We start from the raw sequence: 20,744 nt of genomic DNA, 5'->3' as shown, positions 1-20,744 counted from the left end.
CTCCAGTTGATGGAACAGCTTTTCTAGGTGATAGACGTGCAATTTTGTGATGGGAAGAAGCCATGCAGCCAGATGGTTCTGGGCATATGTGTTTATGAGAAAGCTGCTTTAAGTCACTTTACCTCCTTTGGAGCTGTGCAGAGCAGAGCTTAGATTCAGGCAGCTGTGTTTTCAGTGTCATCTTCCTTTCATGTTCTGTGGATTGTATCTCTCTTCTCTTTAGTTCTTTCCTATTCAATATAAAGGCAAAGACATGGTAAATATTCCTGCCCTGGAGAATTACAGTGAATGAGAATATATCTTCTCTCCTTTTGCAAGCTACTTAAGATTTAGATATGGGTCTCCAGCAGGAAAAATTGATTCTATTGCTGCTTGTTCCATCCTTATAACAGACAACCAGGGTATGGATGGATCTTTTGACTCCTATTTTAATATTTTGTGGAATGTACTTGATGCTGATATGTGTAAGCCTTTTCTTTTTTGAAGGTGAAGGACTATCCATGAAAGGTACTGCAAGATGGGCTGCTAATTTGGAAATGAAACTGGTGGTGTCCTTAGTTTAAAAGCAAAGTCTGGTATGACAGCACTTATTATAGAGATCTGTAAAGCAAGAATGGCTTGGAGAGAGTGGAGTAGGAAGCAGTAGTTCACTGTCTCTTCTAGAGCCAAAACTAGGGAGCAGCGGATGAAACCGACTGGCAGATGGTTGGAACAAAGGCATCTTCACACAATAGATCACTGAAGTGTGAAATGCTTTTTTATGAAGTATTGCAAATGCTCAACATTTTTTATGGGTTCAGAAAGTGACTGGTTAAATTCATGGAAGATAACTACTAAGTTCAAAGATACTAATTTGCTCACGATTCCTGTGCCGTGATGTCCTGGATGCTGGGAGAGCATACTGGGGAAGTATTGCTGTGTGCTTGCCCTGTTTTTTACTCTTTCTAGGTATCTGCTACTGGTTATTGCTGAAAACAATATGCTGATAAATGAGGACTTTTGATGGGACTTCGTAGCTTTATGCTTTTGTGCCTGTAAAAACTGCACTCAGATTTTGAATTGCAATGTAGATTTACTATCAGAAACATGTTTAGATGCATACTGTCACTTAGGACTGCTTTTTCTGTAGTATACATTAGGTAAAATTCCCATTTTGAGAAATGTGTGTGGTCTAAATACAGCTTTAATGAAGCAATGAAAAAATGTACAGTCAAATTTTGTGGTACCAGGACTATACTCTTATGTTGTGTTTATCTTTGTATTTTCTTATTTCATGGTAAATGTTATGATTATTTTTATTTTCCTTAATATAAAAAACATGTTAGATTGGAAGATAATGAATTTTTAACCATGTATTAACTTTTTTAACCATATGAATTTTTACCTGTGTATTGTTAGCTAAAAAACAAAATAATAGGACAGAAGCATTTCATCCCTTTGTAGTCTCTGTGAATGTAAAAAGTAAATGTAAAATTTGATGTCTAATAGTAGAGTGGTTAACAGGATTATTGCGAGTAAAGCATAAATCCTCAAGTGTTCCACCCATTTTATTTTGCTGTGTAATGATTCTGAAAACAACTCTCAGAAGAAACAAGACATGCAGTGTTTTCTAGCACCACTTAGAGTGTACATGTATATTTGTTGTTATTTATTTACCTCGTCCTACTTTTGTTTATTCCTATTTTAGCTTTTTAATTTGCAATTCACAACTTCTTTAGCTTTGAAAGCTATTGAATATTTCACTCTGCCTCAGACGACTTTGTATTTTTAGACAAAATGGAAGCACAGTGTGCTGTAGGTGAAGCCTGTATTATATTTTTTTTTTTTTTTCCAAGTTATTCCCATGGCATTGTTAAGACTCGTACTGCATTTAGAGAGTCAGTGTTCTCTTTTAGCCTTCCTAGCCTGTGATTAAATGGGAGTTGCTGCCTGTTGTACTATGAGTTGGCTGACAAAAGCTAAATCTGTCACAGGTGCTACAATTTGTATATCAGAAAATTTGCTTTCCAAACACTAATTATTCCCAAAGTATCGTACTTCACACAAAGCACAGATAACGAAGTCAGCAAATTCGTCCCAGTTTTATCATTGTGCTGTAAATTAGTGTCTGTCTCCTGCCATTGTGTAAAGTGAAGATGGTGGAAATTCAAATGCAGTGTAACCCATTGATTTACAGTCTCTGATGTGTGTTTTTTCACTTAATTCTTCCAATCAAAATGCTGGAAATATATGTGATTCTAACACTCAATGCTGAATTTCACTTCTGTATTTGAATGAGCTGATGTTTAGGGACCCAGAAAGGTGGGAAACTAAGTGTTGTTTCTCCAGATGACTGTGAAAAAGAGAAGCGTTTTTGGCCTGAACAGAGCAGACCCAACCTGGTCATATGCTTAACCTGTTAATTTCAGAAGTTAATTTAATATAATGGTAGCTTATCAGGCATTATATTTCTGGTTACCATGGGAGAAGAATGGACTCTCAGTCAGGTGAAACTGTGTCTGAATAAGTGAAAGCATTCAGTTTATAACTCCCTTAGACCTTCAGTTTTGTATGTAGTGAAAATAAATGTGTATACCTGTGCAAAAACAGAGTTTGGTTCCAGTCACCTCTTTTCCATTGTAGCATTCCACTGTGAAGGTGGAGAACCTTTGTGGTAATCTGTTAAAGCCTGAGTTGTCTGTAGTAAGTATTTTGACATTGATGCATCAGGATTTCCCTAGATAAGAGTTTGTAGTTTTGATGATAGGCTATTTCTCAATTAAATCTGTTGTAATAAATCTAGCAATCATCAGGGTGGATCTAGAAGGAAAGACGTATGAGGAGCAGCTGAAATCCCTTGGTTTGCTCAGCCCAGAGCAGAGCAGGCTGAGGGGAGGCCTCATGGTGGTTCCCTGACGAGGGGAGCATAGGGGCAGGTGCTGAGCTCTGCTCTCTGGGGACAGTGACAGGACCCAAGGGAATGGCATGGAGTTGGGACAGGGGAGGGTCAGGCTGGGTGTTAGGGAAAGATTCTGCACTGAGAGGGTGGTCGGGCACTGGGACAGGTGCCCCAGGGTGGTGGTCACAGCACTGAGCCTGCCAGAGTTCAGGAGGCTTTTGGACAATGCTGTCAGACACATGGTCTGATTTTTGGGTGATCCTGTGTGGAAGCCAGGAGTTGGATTTGTTGATCCTTGTGTGTCCTTCCAACTCAAGGTATTCTATAATTCCATGATCTGCAAATAATTAATTAAAAAGAATAACCACCACCACCACCTAAGAGTGAAAGGATTCTCTTTACTTGCAGTATACTGTAGAGGAGGAGTTTGAGTGCATTCATATGAAAATGTAATGAAGCTTTTACAGTTATGAAGATCTACAGATCTCCAAACTTTGGGATCTTTTTATAAGATGTAATACTTTTCTGTAATCACCCTCGGCCAGCTGCACACACACTGGCTTGTTGATCCTTGTTGGGTCCCTTCCAGTTCAGGTTATTCTGTGATCCTGTGTTTCTATGAAATTATTCACACCAGACACAGGATGTCCTTATTCAAATAGCAAGTGGAACTATGTTTCAGAAGCTTCTCCTCTCATTGTAAGAATTGCCTAGGAATCCATACTGAGATTAGAGAATTATTTTAAAAGTATATTCAAAATATTTAGTTTATAGATTAATTTACACAGAAAAAGAACGTTGAATGCTGTAAGTGAAAATTCTTAGCAATATTTTTTGCATTGTAAACTAGCTTAAGAAACTGTTTATTTACTTCCTTAGGATGAACATACTGTATATTTCTAGATTTCTGACAAATGCAAACATTAATGTGATTTAACTTATACTAGCAATGATTCACAGCTCTAGTTGTTTGGCTTGTGTATAGTAATACTGATTTGTATTTTTATTTTATTTCTGTAGGACTATTTAACCATTCACAAGTATGGCAATGCAGCCAGAAATGATCTCTGGAACACATTGTCAAAGGTAAAACGCTTTAATCTATTGCACTGAGGGAGAAGCAAGAATTTACTGTAGTGTTTTCTTGGCAAGGTTAGGACTGAATAGAGCATAATGAGATCTTCAGGCCCCAGAGCAAATTTAAACATTAATACAAAGAAATTCCATTTGAGTTAACAGTCGCAACACTGATATATATATATATATTTTTTTTTTTTCTTCTCCCCACTATTTTAGTTCTTTGTTATGTTAGAGTATATTTCCTTGTTTGTGCTATGTGACTGATGTGCAGTAAAAACTATTTTGTGAAATTTGCTATGATTGACTGTAGTGGCAGCAGGCTGAGGCCCATAAGCTAGAAGGCACACGGAAGTGCTCTGCTTTGGCGTCTACATCAAGTGTGTTTGTGATTTTGTGTGGAGTTATGATTCATGTGAAGGACAAAACTATTAAATCTTTAAAGTTTGGTCTGAACAGGTAGCTATTACTGTACCGTTTTCAGAGAATAATGGTTTCTGTGTCCATGCTCCTTTTTGTTGCTACAACAAAGTTTGAGTTTGTAGGCCCAGGTCCAGGAATCTGCAAGGGCAGAGTTTAATTTTCAAAAGAGTGAGCCAATAATGCCTGAATTCATTACCTACAGAGCTAGTCTGGGCACATCAGAATAGAGACGAAGTATAAGCCAATATAGAGGACAGTAAGGGAGTTTCAGCACAAGTACCAGCTCAAGCCATATGTAAACATGGCAATCTAATTGTAATCATTGACACCAAAGCTGGGATTCAGCTGGAGGTCAAGACATCTGCGTTTATATAGATAAGTAGGTATCTGTGTATAAGCTCCAGTTTAGTTGGTCTGGATTCAGTTACATGTTCATAGATGTATAATAATATCCGCCTTAAGGTGTTGTACCAGACTTCCAGCTACAACATGAGATATTTGTGTCTGCTGTAGCTCCACCAGCTCTGTGAGGATGTGTTGAATATTGCAGGACAACTGACGCTTGCTGGATAGGAACAACTGGAGTCCCAAAATGTAGTCAATATAGTCAGCAGAGTATAGAGAGTAATCCAATTGACTAGCCACTAGATGATGAGCCTCAACCGTCAGCTGCCTTAAGATGAGCCCAAACCACTGACTGTCGACTAGGGACTTGGGATAGTTGTTCAAATATAGGCAGCTAGTGCCAGTTTCGGTGCTGTAGGGTGTTTTAGATATCCAGTTAGGGGCAGTAGATTTGATCCAAGTTTTATGGGAAAATCTGTGCCCTTCTGGACTAGCAGGTCAGGATCAAAGGACATTAGCTGCTTATGAGTGGGAAACTGAACTGAACCTTATGTTTGCACTGACATAAGAGTTGAGATGTGCAATATTCATTTAGGCTCTTAAATCTCTGTCTTAATTTGAAGTTGAATGTCACTGCAAAAGTCTTTCTTACTTCTTGCTTCTCACCTGGTAGCCTTCTCTGTTAAAGCCTTTGTAGTAGGGCTTGGCTATGGGAAGAGAGAGGGATCAACACACTCTTGAAAGAACAGCAGAACCCACAGCTAATAAAATGAAAATGAGACTTCATTCTGGGTCATAAACACTAGGGCTATACTGGATACTCAAATATATTGTTAAGGCTAATAATTCTGTTTTCCTCACCTGTAAGCACATGTGTTGCCTGCCGCTTTGCTCCTAATGCATTGCGATTGCAGCTTCAGTTCTGAAGACTTCTTGCTGGGTTCTGCTTGTATTCATCAGAGGTTCATTCATCTGTGATCTAGGGCTGTTCAGCGGCTAGACACATTTCTGTTGCTGAATAGCAAATGATGTCTGTCATTCTCATATCCAGTCTCACCTCCCATGAAGCCATAGATTCTTTTTTTGTTTCAGATGAAATTCCACCTGTAAACCAGCCTTTTATTGACATACTGTGTCAAATACGGACACATTAATCCTACAGTGTTGTGACGTGCAGTTTTTGAAGGAGCTGGGGATATCATTGTATATATGGTCTCACTTTAGACACAAGGGAAAATATTTTCAAATAACCAGACATTTGATTTTCAGAACAAAGAAGCTCTGTACTTTCAGAAATCAGGCCTTTGAACATAACATGCCTTATTGCAGGTACCCTAAATCAACTAACACTGTTGAGTTTTTTTTTTCTTTTTTTTTTTAACATTTGCTGGACAAGAATACCTTTTGGAAACAGCCACACAGTATTTCTGTGACACTTGTAAAGACCCTGAAAAACAGGTTGTTTCTTCCTTTACAATGAAAATGCTTGAATGATTTGGAAGACCTAACTTCATGGCTTGTGTCTCTGGCAAGATTGCTTGATGTTTGTTTTTAGGATATGCAGAGGCTGTTGGTATAATTATGTAGTATGTGTGTATACACCAGGTGTAAACATGGTTGTGTGTACATGCTTGGTAGTTATTGAAACCTCTAAAAAAAATTACACTCTTCTGGGATAAAAAAAAAAAAAGTTTTACTGGTTGGATTGTGACATTGCTTCGACGTACTAAAACTTTTCTTTTTTCTTGAAGGCTTTAAAAAGGGTTGGAAAATCTGTAAATATCCAAGAAGTAATGGATCAGTGGACACTACAGATGGGTTATCCTGTTATCACTATCTTGGGAAATGAAACTACGGACAATGTCATAGTAATCTCCCAAGAGCGTTTTGTTTACGATAGTGATGCTAAAACCAAGGATCCTGACTTTGGAGACAACAGGTACTTACATTTCTCAATGAATATCTTTCAAGAGGCTGTAGCTGTTAAGTGCTTCATGTGTGTATTTTTATGGTTTCTGCCTCCGTAGAACCAGTAGCATGTGGTGAGCCTTCCATTTGAATGTTAGTAAAGATTAAGCAAGTTAAAAGAACAAAATCATTAGAGTAATAGAACTAGATAAAGCTTTAGTGTGCCCATTTGCACTGTGGCACCTTTCTCTCTGACTTTTATGCAGTCTTATGTCATGCATCTGTTTCCTCTTCGTTTCTTTTGATTTTGGCACACTCCATGAAGTAACTTGCAATGGGGTTGAAAGGTCTGATAGTTTAAGTGATTATTTGGAGTGGACCTCTCCATGCTCATACGTTAAGTTGGCAGATGTAACCATGTATCAGATAAATCACTTGACTTGGGAAGCAGTCGAGATCTGAACTGGACCCCTGTACGAGGCAGGGGGTTCTAGTAGTTCCATTTTGAAGCTAGCTGAAATGGTCCTGTAGGAACTGTTCCACTGACTGAAATCAGTAGGCACTTACACACCTCTGGCCCCATTCTTTTTCCACTTCCTATGTCAATTCCTTGCCACTCACACCTGACTCCGTACAATTCCTTTGTCCCAGAGACAAGCTGAGATTCCTCACTGATGCTGGGGAATCCTCACCTTGTTTAAAGCAGTTTTGATGTCATATTATAAGGCCAAACACATAGAGCTGATTTTAGAGAATTACAGTTCAGCCTTAGAAGCTTCAGTGTTCACACCTCTTGCTTACTGGGAAAGAAGGCATGCTCTTAACCTTGACTTCTTCATGTTTGTAGCATAGATTTAAATCATTAAAATGTAAAATTTAGTACTGGATTTGGATTGACACGTCTAAAGTTCATAGAATATTCCTATTGAGGAATGCCTAAAAATATAATTAAGTTTATTGGTAAATGTTTATAAATTAGTTATTGTTTTTCAGAACATGAATATTCTAGAACTCAAACATGACACAGCAAATTGTTTTCCTGGCTGTACTGGAACAACCTGGTATGGTATTAAGCATAGGTTTAAATCCTGGGCTGAAGTAAGTTCCTTTGTGAATGGAATATAAAACAAGTGACTGTGGACTACTGGATATGTTCATGACTCATAGTTTAGTGCAGTGTAAGAGTGATTCTTTCTTATTCACTTAAAAATTTCTTTTGTGCACCTGCATATACCCATATAAAATACAAGTGGATTTTACTACTCTGTAAAAGAAGGATTACAGGTTTTTGATTGCTTAAAACAGAGACGTTAAGACTTAGAAGTAGTGTGGAGACTTTCTCAAATAGATTTGTGAGGTATTCAGTATTGATTGCAGTAACAACTACTGTAATTCAAAAGTCAAGACTTCTGGGTGTGAAAGTGTTTTGTAAAGTGGAATATTAGGGGTGAGAAGTAGACTCTTAATAGTTTATTTTCATATATGAATTACAGAATTACAACTGTTCCTGCAGATCATGGAATCATAGAATAGCTCAGGTTGGACGGGACCTTAAAGACCACCTGGTTCCATCCCCCTGACATGGGCAGGGATGCCACCCACTAGATCAGGTTGCTCAGGCTCTCATCCAACTTGGTCCTGAACACCTCCAGGGATGGAGCATTCATAGCTTCTCTGGGCAACCTGTTCCACTGCCTTACCACCATCAGAGTGAAGAATTTCCTCCTAGCCTGTAATCTAAATCTCCCGTCTTTTAGTTTAAAACCATTCCCCCTTGTCCTGCCATTATTTGCCTAAGCAAAAAGTTGCCCTCCATCTGTGGATATGTGGAAGGATAGTGTTCTGCACCAACAGGTCAAGGTACACTCGCTTTCTTAGGAAATCTTGCCTACAAATTGTATTACAATAAGTTCTAAACATTGGAAGTGAGATTTAGTGCTATATAGAGAACAGAAAAAGATATCAGAATTGGCTCTGCTGAGAGTTTACTGTCCAAGCAGACAATACAATACATAAGTGTTTCTCCTCTGTCAAGTGTATTTCCTGCTCTCTTCCCCCTTTTGTTTTTCTTTGTGCTTCCATGATGTTTTCACCACAAATAAGGGAATCTGCTTGCTTAAGGAAGGCTTTGCAGGTGGGAAGTTTACTATAGCCAGTTAGATGGTGGAGCTAGTTTGCTACTTTACAGTTAGTTATTTGAAAGTTGTGTTAAGTAAGTATAAATACCAAAGAGCAGGAGCTGTACAGTCTTAGGAAAAGGTGAAACTTGCCTATGTTTTTCACCTTTCACAAGTAACCCACCAATTTATATTACAGTCCTATGGCTTAGATATAAATTACAGTCTAGGGTGTTAGAACAATGAGCATGCCTTTTGTTGGTGTACTGCCCACAGGCACATGTAGCTTTATATGCACAATGGCTTTGTGTCATTAAATGTCCTTTCCAATCAAATCAAATTAAGTAGAAAAACAAGATTGACACACTGAAAACGAATGTAATCTTTTTGTCGCAAATAGCTTTTTTTATTTTTTTTTCTTTCCTTTTTCCTTTTCCTTTTCCTTTTATTTTTTTTCTTTTTTTCTTTTTTTTTCCTTTTTGTTTCTTTTTGTTACTCTTTTCTTCTTTTTGTTGTTGTTGTTGTTGTTGTTGTATGTTTGTTTTCTTATTGCCTTTTTCTCATTGAAAAAGTCGCCATTGCTTCAATTCCTGTGAAAACATTAGACAGGGAAAGTCACATTAATGGGATGCCGTCTGATAATTCATGATCCATTACTCCACTTGGTTTTTAACATTGAAAGAGCTGGAGTTTATGTGACATGATAAAAGGGGCCAGTTTTTCTACAAGTACACAAAGTGGGGCACTAACTGGTATTGAAACAAGACTTTGATGGATGCTCAGTGCAGCATTCTGGCCAGGAAGCTGGGGGTTCAGTGGGGCTGAATAACACTGGTGGGAGGCACAGAGGCTGCAGGCTTCTGGGGTGCTAAGTATCAATGGTGTAATTCACAGTCCAGTAGAGTCGGTGTTCATTTCCTCTGAGTGACCTGTGAATTTGGCCTGAAGATGCATGACTCCCTGGGGAGCTGTAGCCAGCACTGCAAGCAGAAAGGAGCAAACGGCATTTATGCCACATATGAGGTCCTGCTTTTGCAGGGCAAGTAACGTTAGCTTCCTTAGGATAGTTTATCTCTGAATTAATCATGGTTATAGTTTAAACACTGTAAATAGTAGAACTGACACAACAAATGTATGTGTCCAGGCCTTTCCAGGAGTTTATCATCTAAACAGACACCATGATATGCACTGGAAGGCTCAGGGAAATGAGGAAGGGCTCTGTGTGCATCTGCCACACAATCATCTGTTACCCAGAGGTGGGGCTGTAGTTTAGCATTGCACAGCAATATATGTCAGTACTGTTACCTTCAAAGTGATGAGAAGTTAAAGCTGCTGTTCAGATCCTGTCGGGGGATATTTAACTTTGCTTTCCTTTAGAAAGTCAGTTTACAGCAGATATTTCAGATGGATCTGCATAAGAAATGGAAATAAAGAGGGAAACAAACATTTCAGAATCATTCGACGTTTATAAAATCTCTTTGCTTTTCTGTATGCTATATAATTATGAAGCAATTAACTGTTAAAAATGAAATGCAAAGTAGTGCATTTCATTTTTTTCTTGAAAATCAGCAACAAGCAGATTTTTCTGAGTGACAAATGGTTAAAGTAAAAACTGTTGACAAGTTTGACAGTGGTTTACTCCTAGCCTGTTACTATAAATGACTTTAATTTTACTGCAAAAGAGAATTATTACATATACATTTTCCCACTTCATGTACAATTGGACTCATTGTCACCCCATAACTGCAGAAAAATATGTTACAAGGTCCATGTGTACATATCTATTTTGATTTATTTGTGTGCATAGAATTGACTGTATGGCATTTCAAGCTCTAAGGTTTGGCCTGGAATTACAGAAGGCATATTGTTTCACTTCTTTGCAAACTGCACATAGATTTTTCTTGATGCTCATGCCTTTACATGATCCATACTTCTCATTTATGAGAGAATAAAGCTAACAATGACAGACACCATTTCTAGGAATGCTGTTCCTCAGAAGGGCCAAAATCACTGGGCTTTGATTTAAATGTCAAAACCTGCGGTCGGTATAATGATTCAGTAGCAATTTCAGCTTATCCAAGCTGAAGTTTAAGCTGCTATAACAACTCTGTAGTTCATATTCTACTTCTGAGTAGCAATCCTTTAGTTATGTGTAGGTTCAATCCTGCACTCATGTACACCTCTCTGAGAATGCATTATGCTCTTACATCACATAAGGCTAGAGGGGATGAGGTGAAATTCCATCTGACAGGGTTCAGTGGGTTTCCCTCCTGACAGAGAAAATGATGATTTTAAGGCACCAGTCTCATCCATCATTACAGGAATGGCTCAAAGATATGACAAGAAATCTTATAAAAAATAATCTGTGGTCTAGACAATGAACTAATCAGTTTTGATGAAATCCATAAACCATTTATATGCTGTATTGAAGAGCAGACCAAAGCTTTCTGGTTATGGATATAAGTTTTGCCTTTTAAAAATATGCAGAGCCTGTCTCTTCAAAAGTGGAGAAATAACTTTTCCAATATTATCAGAATAATTAAGTTCATGTTGCTGAGGTAATATTAACTTGTATAGGGTTCTTATCATGCACACAGCTTCTGTAGCCAATCTTTGCTTGTTCGTGATAAGATCCTAAAGGGAAATGTCTTGCTAGACACTGAACAGAGCTAGCTGTGAGGAAAGAGAAAAAGGGAAAGGTACAAACTGGGATACGGCTAGGGTATTCATACGTGCTGGAGCATGGTAATCCTTGGTACCTTTCTTCATGTGGTTGGAAAAAGGAAAATTCAGTGGAATGGTGCAAGACAGGGACATGACCAACAAAACTAGAGCTGTATGGACTCATGAGTGTAGTAGTAGCATGTAGTAACAACAACAGCTGAAAGGCTTTACAAATGACAGCAGAGCTGCTTAGCAGTCACTCCACTTCAAGATGAATGATTAACTGCAGAATTTATTTCCCTTCAAGTCTCTTCTGAATTTCCTACACAAAGCTCATTTATGCAGGCTTTGCAGGAAAAGGGCTGTGCTTGTCCCTTTACTGATAATTATTTGAATGGTAAAAGCACACCTGCATTTGGATGTTATCACAAGTATTCTTACCTATAAGATATGACATTATTGCTTGAGCAGCAATGGAGAAATTACTCTGTCCACTTATCAGCTGGGGGGCTGGTTAAACCTAAGCCAAAATGTTAGGAGCACGAGGGGTATGCTATGTATCGTTAAGATCATACAACAATCATGGAATAATGTGGTAAATGTAGTATTAATTATGTTATATAAAAAAGCAGTAGAACAGATGAAGTTGTTCCATAAGCTGAGGAGAAAGGGCTAATTCATTTACCTAATATTTTGTATGTGATAGACAGACCTCCCACCTCTGGGAAATATTCTCCAATCTTCCATTGCCTCATGTCCTTCGAGTGTTTTCTTGTTGCGTCTTTCATTTTTACTATACCTGAAAGATCAGGCTTGTATCAGCATTTCTACTAGAAACCACTTATGTGTCTACCCAGGGTCTCAAAGTGGTACCCTGGTTCATCGTGACTGACCTGAGTGTCTCTATATCAGGTATCATAACGATGAAGGGAATGGGGCCTTAGGAGAGGAAGGTACTTATGTAGTAGACCCAGAGGAAATGGAGTTCTCAAGAATAAGATTAAAAAATCAACAGTCCTTGTGAAGCACAGAACTGCCTGTGAACACAGACAGACATTGATTTAACCAGGTTTTTTTTGCTGGCCAAGCAGAGACATGAAAATACATGTTTTTGCAGAAGAGTGAGAAAGTATGAGGAACTCCTCTTTATGTGTACACTGGGGATATATATCCTAAGGGGACAGCTCTATGACACCAGTAGATCTTGTCCTTCCGTATGTTTAAGGACAGTCTTTAACCCCAGCAGCCTGACAGAGGGCAGACTCCAAACTAGCAGACAGAAGCACTGCTTCTCTAAGGGGGGACCTGGAGGAACCCTGCCTGCCTCAGTTGCCTGCAGAAGTATAGCTGGGGTTGTCAGAAGGTGGTAGTTGCTAGCCCAATACTTGTGCCTCATGCTCTGTCTACTGCAAAATGTTTTGTTTGTTTGTTTTCTTTTCTGTGGAAGTCACTGAAGAGTGCTGTCTTTTGTCTTGCCCTTTTACTTTTTGGAGGCTCTTCTGATTGTAGCATTATTATTAAATGAGACTAGGGAATGCTCTTAAAATTTGTTCCTGCATATTTCTGTGGTGATGTCTCTTCAGCGACATTTTGCTGCTGGCAAAGATCTCAGAAATGCCAATTTAATTTAACACTTTATTTCCAAAACCATTTCACAGCTTCTGTTTGTGAGAAACGCTTCTCAGTAGGCAAACTTCCAGGCTGCTCTGGTGTGTAGGATATGGGCAACTTTCAGTGTTATAATTTCCAGGATGCTAAAGAAGATAAAATTGGTTCATCGTGTCATTGCTTCCTGTGCGGTGGCAGCACTCATATCCTGACAGAAGTTAGGCTGACAGTGAAAAGCTGCTGCTTTTCACTGCTTATTTTATTATCGCTGTAGACTATGTCACTTTCCTCATCTTATTTGCTTCTACTAACTCTCAGGAATTCCTAGGTACCCAAACAAGTTAATTAACCCACATTAATTAATTAGATCAGTTTCATGGTGAGAGAAGAAGCATGTGCCTGAGTGCAACAGCACTGTGTTTTAATTCAGAGCAAGGTGGGGAGGTGAAGTGGAGACTCAGGGTGGTGGTGCCAGTGGGGAGCTGCCCACGATGCAAGAGGAGGAAAAGGTACTGCAGTATAGCAAGGTGCATGCAGGCAGGAGCAGGAGCCTGGAGCATTGAAATGGTGGAGCTGCATAGACAAATGAAGAGAATTGGAGAAAATGAGATGAAGGAAATGGAGAGAACCAGGGAAACAAAGGTGGTGAAGATGGGGCTTTAGTGAAGTAAAGAGCAGATTGGGGAAAGCAGGGACAGTATTGGAAAGGTAGTAGGAGGGATGAAGGTGGATAAACGTCATATTTTGTTGGCTTTGTAAAATCAGTGATGTAGATTCCCCTTTGTAGACCAGAGGATGAAATTACTTATATGCTTCCTTTTTTTACTACTTCTTCCTTTTGCATTCTTATGGAAAAAAATAATCCATTACTGCCAATGTATCTCTGTGTTTGAGCCTTTAGGGTCAATAACAGAATCTCAGGTTTTATAGAGAAGATATTTTGGTGGGAGGCTCTTAGGGAAACACAGAGGAAGCAGAAACTATTTTAGGAATTGTATTTTAATCTTGGTTAAATTCAAAGTATTCTGAGGAAAAATCAAAACTGAACATTCGAATACACTAAAAATTGGCTGTAAGTATCTAAGAGCATATTGAAGGACCATAGACATAGCTTAAATGCTACTTATATTCCTGTGGCTGAGTAGAGGCATCACAGGGAGTACCAGTCCTCAGCCCATTAAACATCCTTCCACTTGTAATTATACTCAGACTAATCTCAGATCTGCACTCTATATGCACTTGAGTAAGGTACAGCTCAGAGAGAGGGGTTTACACAATCAGCATCACATGTGCAATTCTGTAATTGGTGCAAGACAGGACACAGGATGCTGGAGAGAGACATTAAGGTCCTTTATTGGAGGGTAAAGAGGCAGCTGTTGGAGTAGACACTTAACACTGCTTAAAACCAACTTCTTTCTATCCATCTCTGACTGAGCACCCAAAATTACTTGTCACTTCCAAAAACAAAGTCTTTTGTGTTCTAATGTAAAAAGGTAATGTTAGGTGGGGAGGAGAAAGCATTTACTGAGAGAAAATTTGTAGTACTTGTTCTTTGCCCACAACATTTTTCTAAATTCAGCAAGGTACTCTGCTAGCACTGATGCTGAAATGAGTCAGTTTTAAAGAGCTCCATAATATTTATAACCACCTCGATTGTAATTTATTTTTGTATGAAATTTTAAGATAAAATTAGAGAACTTCATTCACTAATCAGATAATTATAATCAGATAATGCTATATTATTTTCAGGCAATTCATTTTTTTTTCTTTTCAAATTGGATAATTTAAATTAAATTAACTCATTTAAATTACCTTGACTCTACCCTTAAAAAAGCTATCAGACCAAAGGACCGTGGAGTTTATGTGGGCTGGCTGAAGATACACAGCTGTTTTCTAACAGAATATGCCTGCTGTCATCATAAGGCAGTCCCACAGTGCAGGGAAACACATGGGCTCTTTCATGAGTGTTGCTGTTAAGGGCATTGAAACCTTTCCTTATGTCTGGGAATTAGTGGTTTAATTGCACTGGTGAGGGAATTATATTTGGCTTAAAACATGAGAATTTAAGTTATTTTTCTTGTTCCAGCTCTGGTACTTATTTACAGCTGAAAATCATTCCAAGGATTCTGATAACGTACAGGAAGAGTCAGGTCTATGGCAGAATAAATGAAAACCACAAAATCTGCATCTCTAATATGTTGCTGTTAAACATCACTAATCTGGCTACGGATTAATTATATTGTCAATAATTGTATTAAAATACATACTCTCCTGTGCTTCCAGCAATACTGTATTGTCACTGAAAAGCCTCTGCCTTCCATATTTTTGCATTTAGATACTTACACAGAAAAAAAAGCAAAAAAACCCCACACAATCCATGATCTATCCTAGAAATAGTTTCTCTTAGAAACAACAATCAAGCCTTATTTTACAATGTACTAGTATGATTGCCTTTTTAAACATGCATTTCTAAATGAAATCATACATAATAGAATATATAAAATTAGCATCTGGATTGTGGCAGAATTGCAAATAAAGAGGTTTACCATCAGAAGTAAGTCTTCTCAGAAGCGCTAGCATCTTTCAAGACTAGAATATAAACTTCCCATTTGCCCTGTCATGCAGTTCTAAATATTTCTCCAACTTACAAAGATTATCCGTAGTTGCCTCCATGTAGGTAGTTAAGTAAAATTTATTTAAAATGATAATAGGCCCACAATTTTGGATACCTTCCAAATGCCCAAGTCTTCCTTCCCCCTGAAATAGATACTAGGAGGATCCAGCCACACATCTAATCAGAACCTTTGAAAATTGCTTGCAAAGTAGATGAGTCAGTCCATTGGGAATTTCTCTTTCTAACAGACTGAACCATTTGACAAACTGATTTCTGGTCATCTTTCAGGCAGCTATGATTTCCACATCTAATAAAATTCAAAACTTGTGGTACACTCCAAAAAGTGAGTTCTGTAACTCTTCTGAGCTCAGAGAGTGGAGGAGCCCACTCAGATCCATCAAGGCAGCACTCTGCTTTGCAGCCAGTATTCCTTTTGAAACGGGACTGGAAATGCCTCTGCCTAGTGTAGCACAAGATAATCTTGGAGTAAACACTTCCACAATCATTTTCATTCAATCTTTTTCTAATTGGAAAAGTATCCCAAGCTTAGCACCATGTTTTCCTCATTTTGCTCAAGTCCAAGAAACCGTTGATGAGCATCCCGTAGTTAGTGTGGTGTGGCATACTTACCACGTCCCGCTCTTCTAATTTCCACACTGACAGGTGGAATTTTTCTGTCTGTTGGAATTCTGGAAGTCCCATCTATCTCAGACACTGACAGGACCTCTCCAGTTAATAAAACCTATGTGCTGTCCTTTCTGAATTCAAGTTGGCTTATCGCAACATCTTATTTGATTAAAAAGTCTGCTGCTGTCTGCTTTTTCGTTGCACTTGTAGGGGAATCCATCTTAATTAGCTACTTTTACCAGTGTTTTTCACCAGTTTCTCATTTTTTCTCTGAATATAAAATTAACATCGGCTATATCCAGATGACCAGTAGATATGTTCCAAGCTGTATTCAGTTGTCTCTGTTACTTCAAGTTGTTGTCCTTTATGTGTTTTTCATCTTGTATTTGTCTTTCCAATAAAGTTAGCGATATCTTCCCTTCCTATCTGCCTTCATCTGTGCTGACAGAATTCTTGGAATCCCTTGACACTCCGGTGCAATGTAGGAGGTGTAATGCTTGTGTGAGTGGGAATAAAAATTTTTTCTGTTGTGTTGTGCCTCTGGGCACAGCCTGCAATTACTTTGCTGGCACATATTAAATCTAATGAAATCTCTGTTTTTTTCAGTCTTGTGAGAATGATATTCACAACATGATTGTGTCGTCAGCTCCTTATCCATTAAACAGAACTAACACTCTGTAGAATCACACTTAATAAAAGTATGTGATTTCCTGTGATATTCACACAAGCTTCCCCTGGAACTTGAAATACTCTTTGCTGAATGAGATACTATGCTATATAACAACCTGGTAAAATCTCTATGATGCTTTTAAATTGCCTTTTGCAACACTATCTGTCTAGAAAGTATGTTTTACAAAAATTTACCCTGGCACTGCCGAGTTCTGCTTTATGTATAATATCTTTCTATATACCGAAGCTCAAAAGCTGTTATGCTGTTGAACAACTTGTTTCCCACTTACCACTTTACCACTGCTTGTGCTCTCACCCTAGGAATAAATGCCTCCAGGTATCACAGCAACAAGACTTGTAATTCCATAGATTAGTTGAATGCACTTTCAGGTTTTCTGTAAACAATGTATCTTTGAACCATCCATTATCTTAGTATTCAAAATGCACTGAAAACTGAGGCCTTCTTTTGCATTGCTAGCAGAAAGAACAATAGTCTTGGCAAGTAGAAGAAACGAGAGATTTCTACTCTCTTTTTACTGCCCTGATTTAGTGTCCGAACTTCACACTATTCTTTAGTTAGATCACAAGTTACCAACTCAGCACTGCTCACCCAAGCATCTTGCCTTTGTGTACATGAAACCTGAGCATTCTCCATTCTGGAGGGCTGAGAAAAGGAAACTAATGCCAAGGTGACCTTGCTCCTCTTTTCCTCAGCTTCAGCCACTCTGGATGTACCACTTCTGTCTTTAACTGAAGTGACAGGGTAAGCATTTTGGATATTAAGATCTGGTGGTTTAAACAAGGAGAGAGGAGTCTTATCCGGGCAGTTTTACTCTTGGATTTTCTTTTTAACCTTTTTTACTCCTAAATTATTTTTATGCCTTGCTTTGTCTCTGTGTCAAATAGCTTTAATCATATCCTTCAGCTTTAGATTGTTATGTTCTCAAAATACTTTACAAAGATTAGTAAGTGTTGCAGATGAGCAAGAAATGGATTCCCATCCCACAGAAATTTTCAGCATATCAAAACATTTCCCTGTGCTGATCAGGACAAAAAATGAAGCAAAAATTGGGGAAAAAATGGTTTCAAGAATTCATTTTAATTCTGTCATTTCAGTATCTTACGTTTCAGTTTCAATTTAACTTGCCCCATTAATTAACTTGTATTTCAAGCCAAGATTCATTTTGAATCAGCAAACTGGAAGTTTTTATTTAAAATAGTAATTATAGCATGTTTCAGCAGTGTCTAAAACTATGCTGAAGCCTTCTATTTCTTTTGAAATGCTTAGTTTCAAAAATTTTGCCATTTTCAGTTAAAAATGTAAAAATACCTTTGGGAAAACTCCCATTTACTTATGAAAGGTGTAGTTATCAACACTGAGCAGATGGAGAGGCCAGTTCAATTGTGTGTGCAGGTAACTGGTGCCATTGGAGATGCCCTGAGATATTTTGTTTGATGTTCTGCTGCCACTACATGGGCAGGACTATCCATACATGCTGTGCCATAACTCTCAGCTCCTGGAAAATGTCTCAAGTACCCCTCAGAAGTTCACCTGATGCCACAACTGAATTTAGTCCAGAGAAACTAAGTCACAGCAAAGTGATGGCTGAGATTTCATAAGTGCCAGCTGATGGGAGATTTGTTATTTCTGTTTTTCCAACCTAAGATAATTTGGACAACTCAAAATTTTGTTACTCAACCTAATAAAACATTGGAAAGTACATAGAGCTTTTGGTGTTCAGCTTTTTGTGGAAGTTATTCCATAGGTGCTTTGCACTGGGAAAGATTAGGAAAAAAAAAACAGATGGCAACTCATTTGCCATGTCTAATAATCTGGACCTTACTGACTTCATTCAGTGTAGTTGAAAGTACAGCCTCCGTATTCTCCTATAATCTCATGTTCTATCTGCAATGAAACTCTACTTTCCTGTGCTGTTAGCACATTTGAGCAGAAGGTTGGATTTCATAAGGTCCCTTCCCACCTAAATCACTCCATGATTTAATTTCACGACTGCCCCTACTCTTTAAAATAATTATGCTTATTATATCCTGCTAGGAGTAAGATCACGTACTTTGCTTTCATCTATAACATTTTAATTTTGTCCCCGATTCTTCTGTTGTTAGATGAACTAAAATATAGTATTTTTTTCTACAGTCTGTACATTGTTCTATTCTATCTTGTCACGGTTCTCTTCCTTTGATTTTTTTGCTAAGTATATAATCAAAAACTATTAATAGGTGTCTTCTATTTCTAGACATTCCTAGCTTGTCATTTTAACTGTTCTTTTTATGTATTTTTGGAGGTCCATCTCCCTCATTAAGAATTCTTGGAGAAAATAATCTGTACTGGGATAAGAGGGAAGATCTCAGTTAAGAAATGTAAGCAAGAAATATAAGCAAAAAGTGAGAAATTAAATGGTTGAATTTATCAGTGGAGGGTAATAATACTAAATTATTGAGAACCCTGTGTTGAAGTTGGTACTATTCACTGATCTGATAAAGGGCATGGAAGAATAAGATGACAATTTTCTGGTAATACGAGGTATGCAAGGCTAGCAAAAAGTAAAGCTAATTATCAAGATTAAAGAAATATCCCTCAATGCTGGCTGACAATGATAAAATGACAGATCAAACTTAATGTTGGTAAATGTAGAAATGATGCACATGGGGAAAACAGTCCTAACTTTGATGCTTAATGATGGGTTCTGAAGAAACTATTCTCCCTCAGGAAGGAAATCTGGAAGTTGTGGTAGGCACCATCAAGCAAGTAAATAGAACAGTAGTAATTACTAGGAAATAGGTGTATAAGTAGCATAAAAGAGACAAGAATTACACCACACTGATAGAATCCGTAGTAGACCTGCCTTCAAAACACTGAGGGCAGGTCTGGCTTTCTAAACTGGAAAAGAGTGTAATAGGCATAAAAAATAAGGAGGCAGTCAACAAAAATGATTAAGTATAGGTGCTATATATAGAACAGCAGAGTAGACTGAGAGTCTTAAACTCAGAAAAAGAGATGGCTTTAGGGAAATACAATAGAGATCTGTAAAAGCTCGAGGAGAGAGGGATGTGGTTGTTCACTTCCTCTTCCATTCAAAAAGCAGGTTAGTTAAATTCTACTGAAGTATTTTAGCCACATACAAAGTTCTGTCACTTTACATGAAGTGATCATATTACTTGTATATTCTAAATATTGAGCAGATTTCTTCATTGTTCTGTGAGCAATGACTAGGAGCAGCTGAACTTCCTTGGTTAGCTTTGAGTCCAGAGGAGTCAGGGGAAATGCCACTGCAAAAATGCATTGTTCACTACAGGCAGTTCATGGAAGCCTGTTACTAGGAAGATGAATATTGAAAATGTATCGGCTTACATCCCAGCAAAAATCTTCATTAATGTGAATAAGTAGTTGAAGAGGTGTACAAAATATGGAGCTCCAGAAAACTTGCCTTTTCTTCTTTAACGACCTGAGATCTTTGTTTCATCAGCAGAAAAACACTGCCCTTTTTTGACTTTTCATAGCTCTTTACAAAGAAGGAAATTAATTGTTCGACTGAAAATACAGAGTTTCTACAACATAACTGTTCATCACAGATGGTCACAAATATGATCATTTTCCGAGTGAGATAAAGTACCTCAATATTGTCTATGTAGTCATCAAGTAAGGCCCAAGACAAAAAAAAAAATAAAAATCTGTGTAATCTGAGCAGAGCATAATTAGCTAGCTTCTGGTATTACACGCACCTTGGCAGCTACAAGATTGGATTACTATATCAAACAAGTCACTCTGAATTATTCTGTTTGCTGAATGGAAATA

At 38.0% G+C, this 20,744-nt stretch overlaps 1 protein-coding gene across 1 annotated transcript in view; it reads left to right on the top strand.

Moving 5' to 3' along the window:
- Positions 1-20,744, top strand: part of TRHDE (thyrotropin releasing hormone degrading enzyme) — a gene marked incomplete at both ends in the record, with an annotated part of 198,963 nt that overhangs the window by 127,802 nt on the left and 50,417 nt on the right. The window contains 2 exons of the mRNA XM_084302453.1: positions 3,899-3,964; positions 6,475-6,662. Of these exons, the coding sequence (XP_084158579.1) occupies positions 3,899-3,964; positions 6,475-6,662 (254 nt within the window). The remainder of the gene's footprint in view (positions 1-3,898; positions 3,965-6,474; positions 6,663-20,744) is intronic.

This window comes from Netta rufina (genome assembly GCF_964035555.1).
Source record: "Netta rufina genome assembly, chromosome: 1".
NCBI classification, from domain to species: Eukaryota; Metazoa; Chordata; class Aves; order Anseriformes; family Anatidae; genus Netta; species Netta rufina.
Note: the sequence above shows the minus strand (reverse complement) of the source record. Positions and strands in the feature narration are given on the sequence as shown.